The sequence below is a fragment of the Myotis brandtii genome, unplaced genomic scaffold (assembly GCF_000412655.1).
Source record: "Myotis brandtii unplaced genomic scaffold, ASM41265v1 scaffold208, whole genome shotgun sequence".
NCBI lineage: Eukaryota > Metazoa > Chordata > Mammalia > Chiroptera > Vespertilionidae > Myotis > Myotis brandtii.
In genome coordinates this window covers 2,117,249-2,123,705 of record NW_005357764.1, presented here as the reverse complement: position 1 = coordinate 2,123,705, position 6,457 = coordinate 2,117,249, and the positions used below count along the sequence as shown (strand labels likewise).

The 6,457-nt window shown below is 56.7% G+C and overlaps 1 protein-coding gene across 1 annotated transcript in view; it reads right to left on the bottom strand.

The window, feature by feature from the left end:
* The window catches only part of HK3 (hexokinase 3 (white cell)), a 26,553-nt gene that overhangs the window by 6,739 nt on the left and 13,357 nt on the right, over positions 1-6,457 (bottom strand). The window contains exons 3-10 of the mRNA XM_014539081.1: positions 2,876-3,038; positions 2,512-2,666; positions 2,308-2,427; positions 2,127-2,222; positions 1,170-1,269; positions 905-1,088; positions 251-406; positions 1-97 (exon numbers count right to left, since the gene is read on the bottom strand). Of these exons, the coding sequence (XP_014394567.1) occupies positions 1-97; positions 251-406; positions 905-1,088; positions 1,170-1,269; positions 2,127-2,222; positions 2,308-2,427; positions 2,512-2,666; positions 2,876-3,038 (1,071 nt within the window). The remainder of the gene's footprint in view (positions 98-250; positions 407-904; positions 1,089-1,169; positions 1,270-2,126; positions 2,223-2,307; positions 2,428-2,511; positions 2,667-2,875; positions 3,039-6,457) is intronic.

Sequence of the window (6,457 nt, the reverse complement as noted above, 5' to 3'; positions counted from 1 at the left end):
CACGCACACATGCCGCACCAGCTCGGCGTCCGAGGCCCCCGGGTTCAGGCCCAAGTCCCGCAGGATAGCGTGCACACGGGCTGTCCCAGCCGAGGCGCTGTGGGGAGAGGGTGCTACTTTGAGGGTTGAATATCCCAGATGCTCCCTGTCCCTCTTCCCCCAAAGCCCCGTGGCTACCTGGGGGGCAGAGCTTCCTCCCTCTCCCAAGCAGAGAAGCCCACTGTCCACCCCACTGGCTTCCCACACTCACTCCTCCATCTCGGCCACGTGCTCCAGGAGGATGCCCCCTCGGCTCAGCAGGGCACGGGAGGTGCAGCCACCAAAGAGGACCCCGTGCTGGGCCAGGTGAGCCAGGACCTGCCGCACCAGCTCACCCAGGTACAGGCCGCCAATCATCTTCTCAAACCTGCCGGCCGGAAAGGTGGCTGGAGAGGTTTTCCTAAGGCTCAGCCCACATGGGCCCACATGGGCCCACCTGTGAGAGCCCTCAAGGAGGCGTTATTTTCTTTAGGGTCCCCAGGCTGGAGGTTCCAGAAGCAAATGACTTCCCAGGAGACAGGTGGGTGTTTACCCAGACCCCACTGCCCCCTCCAGTTTGGGTTAGGGTTAGGGGGCTTCTGGAGGGTGGCAGGACCCAAAGGGGAGGGTGGGACACTTGACTCAGCTACCCCCAATCTCCAACTCCTGTCAGGGCTAGCCAGAGCCAGGAATAAGGGAGGGCCAAGGTGTGAGAACTCTGAGTTCTAGAACCTAGAGCCCTTCCTTCTATGAGCCTGGCCAGGGCCCCTGAGGGGCAGCCTGGAGCTCCTGGGAGGGAGAGGCTGGCCCTCAGGTCTGGCGCACAGGACAGTGGAGGGGATGGGGAGCAGAGCAGAGAAGGGCCTAGAGTAGAAAGTCAGGCAACCTCTGGGCACCGGGATTCAGGGACTCCTGGTCCAGGATGCGGTCGAATGTGGTCAGCACTGACCCCAGGGCCCCATCATCACCGAAGGAGCCCCACTCGATGCTGACGCAGACGCGGCCGCGGTCCTCATCCAGCACCGCCACGTGCCGCGCCTCCTCCATGTAACATGCGTTGGTGCCAGTGTCTGACAGAGACGACCTCATCAGGGCCTGCCCACCAGGCAACCGTGCCCCCCACCCACTGCCACAAATGGCCCATGGCTCACCTACAACAAGCCCAACCTCGCATGGCACAGTCCCCAGCTCGCAGCCCATCATGGTGCCCACCGTGTCGTTCACCACGGCAACCACATCGATGCTGCAGGCCTGGACAGCGGGAGGGCAGAGCAGGGGAACCTGGGGTTGGGCAGGGCTGGGGCCCTGTCTGTGATGGAGACTCCCAGGCCAGGATGAGGCCCCTTGCTGGCTCACCCTCATCCTGGCCTGGCTCCCCAAGCCCTTCCCGTCCAGCCCTGACTTCCAGCCATGCACACAGTACAGTGGCCATTAGTTCCAACAGCCTGTCCTCCTCAGGCAACAAGACATTAGCATATGCCCTTCTCTGAAACTATATCTTCCCCAGCCCCAGCTTACGCACCTGGCAGTCTCCTCCTCCAAGTCCTTGCTTGAGGCACAATGGGCCCTCCCCAGGGCTCCCAGGGCCATGGATCCCCCTCAACAGGGACAGTCTTTTGCTTTCCCCACTGGACCGAGAGGCCTTGAGGACAGGGTCAAGCCTTTTCATCTTTGTTTCCCCCATGGCCCTAAGCATTGGTTTGACCTTTCTTGGCCTCAGTCTCTTTACCTAGAAAATGGGAGTGGCAGCAGCATTTACCCCAAGGTTACACTGGATAAAGGGTCCTGATTGGTTTGGCTCAGTGGATAGAGCGTGGCCTGCGGACTGAAAGGTCCCAGGTTCGATTCTGGTCAAGGGCATTGTACCTTGGTTGTGGGCACATCCCCAGTAGGGGGTGTGCAGGAGGCAGCTGATTGATGTTTCTCTCTCATTGATACTTCTAACTCTCTATCTCTCTCCCTTCCTCTCTGTAAAAAATCAATAAAATATATTTTTTAAAAAATAAAAAATAAACTGGATAAAGGATATAAGCAGGAAAGAAAAGCAGGCCCTCCCAGAAGCACAGAGCAGGCCACATGGTTGTCCCATGGCCCCTGCCCCCACTCACCCCCTGCCTCTCAATGGCATCTCGAAGCAACTGGACCACATCCTGGCCTTCCACACCACTGCACCTAAACCCTTTGGTCCAGGAAATGAGGGTACTCTGGGGGGAGAAAAGTGGGGTCACTCCAACAGCCTTCATGGGGCTGCGGCCCCTCCCCACCGTCCCCATGCCCACTCTGCCTCACCTTGTCCAGGCCTGTCTGGTGACAAGGGAAGGAGAAGTTGAACCCAAGCTGCAGGCCCTGTCTGTCCACAGGGTGCGCATCCAGGAATTCAGACAGGCAGCGAGCCGCAAAGTCGAAGAGCTGGGGGACACGGGAGAGGCTCAGCTCTGCCCAGCGGAGCCCCAGCCACCCTGTGGTCCCACTGCCTGAGCAGGGAGCCCTCACCTGCTGACCAGGACCCAGCATCACCTCTTGAGGGATCAAAAACTCCTGGCTCCGGGGCTCAATCCGGTGCCCCTCAGTGCCCGTCAGGGTCACCCACAGAACACGCAGTGAAGCCCCCGTGGCTCCCAGCTCCAGCACCACGAAGTCTCCTTGCTCTGAGGACAAGTGGTCACAGAGAGGCAAGCAGCTGTTGATACCAAGCTCTCTGCCTCCCAGAAACATTTCTAAGGCCTGCAGAGTCTTGGTCAAGGGAACTTAGAGATGGGAACCTTAGAGATAGGAACAGGGATAAGAAACTACCCCCTCCCCCAGATGACAGCCCTCTCCCCAGGCCTGGCCACCTGTCTTAGTCTATGTCACCCACCAGTGCCATGTGGGGTGGACCCCACATATGTGGGCAGCATCCGGACAGCAGGGGCAGGGCTGGCCTGGCCCGTCAGTGCCTGCTCCATGGAGCGCAGGAGGCTGGCTTGGATCTGCCGCAACTGTGTGCTCGTCACCTTGAATTGATTCAGGCATTCCTGCGCCTGGAGGAAAACAGGCTGACATCTGGGCAGGAGCCCTTTTGGCCTAGCCAAGTACCCCAACCCCAACCAGGACAAGCCAGCCCTGTCCTGCCCATACCTCCTCTCACCTGTCCAGGCCAGCCCCTCCCTCAGCTTCCCCAGGGCTGGCCTGAGCCCTTTCTGAGCCTGGTCTCCCAGCACCACCCAGCCCCACACCTCACCTCTTCCCACACTCTGGCCCTCTGGCCTCTTAGGGCCTGCACCACCTCCAACACCCTCAGAAGGCTCCTTTCTGGAGGAAAGACCCACCCACTTCCTCCTGCTCCATCCCCTCGTGGCTCCTCAGATCACTATACTGGCTCCTCCTATTTCATTGAATTCAGGGTTTGACAAGGCCTTTCTCCTGTCATACCAGGACTGACCTGCTCTGGGTTCCCAGTACCCAGAGCCAAGCTTCTCAGTGAGTTGTCATCAAAGAAGCAAGTGAATGAACACATGTGTGAACAAACTTCAAGTTCAGGTGCTTCCTTCTCCAGATCCACTTGATTCTGGAGCCTGAGCAAGCCCAACCCTCACTTTTTTTTTTTTAACACACCACCAATACTTATAGTTCCACTCTCTCCAATAGACCAGTGCTGACACTGGCGAGGACTGGGCCTCCCATAAGGAGAGATCCACCTGGGGGCCCAGTGTGTCCACCCAGGTGTGTTCTGGGCTTGGTGGTGGCCTGAGGACCTAAGTCCTTCCCCAGGGTTCCCCCATCCCAGAATCCTTGTGGGCCTGGGAGTGGGTCACACCCAGGAAAGCTCCCTGGGTAGAGGAACAGGTCATGTGGGAAGAGGTCACATGATGCCTCAAAACCTGCCACGCCAAACATCAGCATGAGACAGGAGGGAAACGAGGTCAGAGGGTAGAATCAGGAAAGCACGGCAGGGGGTCTGAAGGTGAGGCGCTGAGGAGAGTCTGGAGGCGACCCCGCAGAGGACGCCCTCCCCTCCGTTGCCGTCCCTCCCACAGGCATCGGGGGAGGCCCACCCACGCACCCAGTGCCATTCCCAGCACCGAGTGCTGCTCCACCAGCTGAGGCCTGCCCTGTGCAGCTCAGGCTGCAGTGTAGGGACAGAAAATAAACAAATAAGCAGATAAGATGGTCTGGCAGTAATGGCAGCTTAAAAAAAACAAGCAGGAATAGAAGTCGAGAGTGAGCAGGGAGGTAGAGATATTTTTGGACATTGGTCAGCAAAGGTCTTCCTATGGAGGTGACCTAAAGGAAGGAAGGGAATGAGCCATGTGAAAATCTGGGGAAAGTGACCTAGCCAGTTTGGCTCAGTGGATAGAGCGTCGGCCTGTGGACTGAAGTCCCGAGTTTGATTCCGGTCAAGGGCACATGCCCAGGTTGAGGGCTAGATCCCCAGTAGGGGGCGTGCAAGAGGCAGCCAATCAATGATTTTCATCATTGGTGTTTCTGTCTCTCTCTCCCTCTTCCTTCCTCTCTGAAATCAATAAAAATATATTTTAAAAAAGAAAAAATCTGGGGAAAGAGTATAAAGGGACTTTCTTCAGTGCAAGGGGATGAATTTGGGAGAAGACTGGAGTAGGAGTAGATTAGCATGAAGGGAGGGGTGAGGAAAGCAGAGGACAGGATACTCTGAGTTCTTCTCCACCAGAAGCCCGCTGTGGGGAGCTTAAAAAGCACCCTGCTACCTCCCCTCTATAGGGAAACCTCCTCCGGGCAACCTCTGGGCCATCCTTCAAAGAGACCCAGCAGCCTGCCTGGGCTCATTGGAGAGCCCCAGCCGGTGACTCCGTTCTCCTGGGCTTAGCCTTTCCCAGGCCCCCTCCTCTGGTTGCACAGGAATTCCGTTCCTGCAACCTGCCGCCCTAAGCTGGACCTGTGTTTGTAAAGAACCACTGGGATCTGGATGAGGAGGCTGGGAAGACTGGGAAGAGAAGCTGCCCACTGAGGAAGATGGGAGGGCGCTCTCCCACCCCTGCTTTAGGAAGAGATGGGAAACAGAAGCCTAAGGCGCAAACGACCCTAACAGGAGTGCCAGAAGGTACAGCAGATGCTTACAGCAGCCAGGTATGCTCAGAGGGGCTATTCCCAGCACAAATGAGGACACTGGGGCTCAGACGGGGACAGTCATCTGCCTAAGCCAAGAAGCTATCAAGGCACAGGATGGGATTTGAACCCGACCTGTCGGACTACAGAGATGTTTCTACATAAATGTGAAAGCTTTATAAAAACTAGCAATTTCTGAAAAGACCCCCAAAGCTGATGAAGGTTGCAGCGAGGAAACCCCATAGGACCTGGCATGAGATAACTTACATCTGAGTGTTGCCCTGCCACTTCCTAGATGTGTGGCCCTGGGCAAGTCAAACTTCCCTCTGAGAGAACAAGTCGCCTCTTATGCAAAACCCAGAGAATAATGATATTCAGAGGCCCCCAAGCCCCCAGTGCCAGGGCCACGTCTTACTCACAGTGTATCTCAGAGCCGAGTGGTGGCTGCTCAAGGCTGGTGGCACTCAGGACAGATTTGCTGATTGAGTGGTTGTGGGGGCATAAGAATTAAAGGGGATCGTGCACATGAAAGTGTAAAGTACTGTTCAGGGTGAGGGCTGTGTTTTTATTGCTTAATGATAACAGCAGAATGATGGAGTTGATGGCTTAGGCAGATGGATGTTTTTTCTTCCTTTTCCTCCTGGGTCCAGCGGAAGGTGCAAGAGGAGTGACAAGAAGATGGCAGAAGCCACAAGAAAAACAGGACTTCCCTGGCCGACTCTGGTGGGTGCATAGTAGCCAGGAGAAGCTACTGGGTCGTTCCCCTCTATCTCCCCTGAGAAAACTGGGGAGAGACCTCAGCCAGGAGAGCGAGAAGCAAAGCCTTAGAAAGAGGCTGATCCAATATGGCTTCAAAGCTGGCTCCTTCGAGCAGCTTGCATGTCGGTCAGTCTGGGCTCATTGCCCCACCTCTCTGAGTGGTTTCTTTCTCCATCCAGCAGGAGGTAAAAGAGCACCCCCCTTTTCTGTGAGGACTGAGAAGGGGTGGGACAGTGGCTGGCCTATAGGACATGCTCACTGAAACGTGGTTTCCTTTCCTCAGAGCATGAGGTACAACCACCTGGAGAGCCTGGTTTATTGCCCCTCTGGTGGCAACAAGAGACCTGGGAGGAGGGGTGGGGACGGGACTCTGAGAAGGGGCTGCGCTCTGACCACGCATGGGAAGGGGGCCGAGGGGAAGCCTGTGGTGCTGAGATGGGGCCAAGGCCATGGAGAACATGGCATCCCTGTGAAGTCTCCCAAAGCCTAAGGGAATGTCTTTAAACTGCAGGTGCATGTAATGAAGTCAGCAGGGCAGATGTAGGACCAACACGGGAGCAAGGGCATAAAGTGAGTGGGAGATGGCGGCAGGCCAGGCATTGCTCACTCCTGTGGCCAG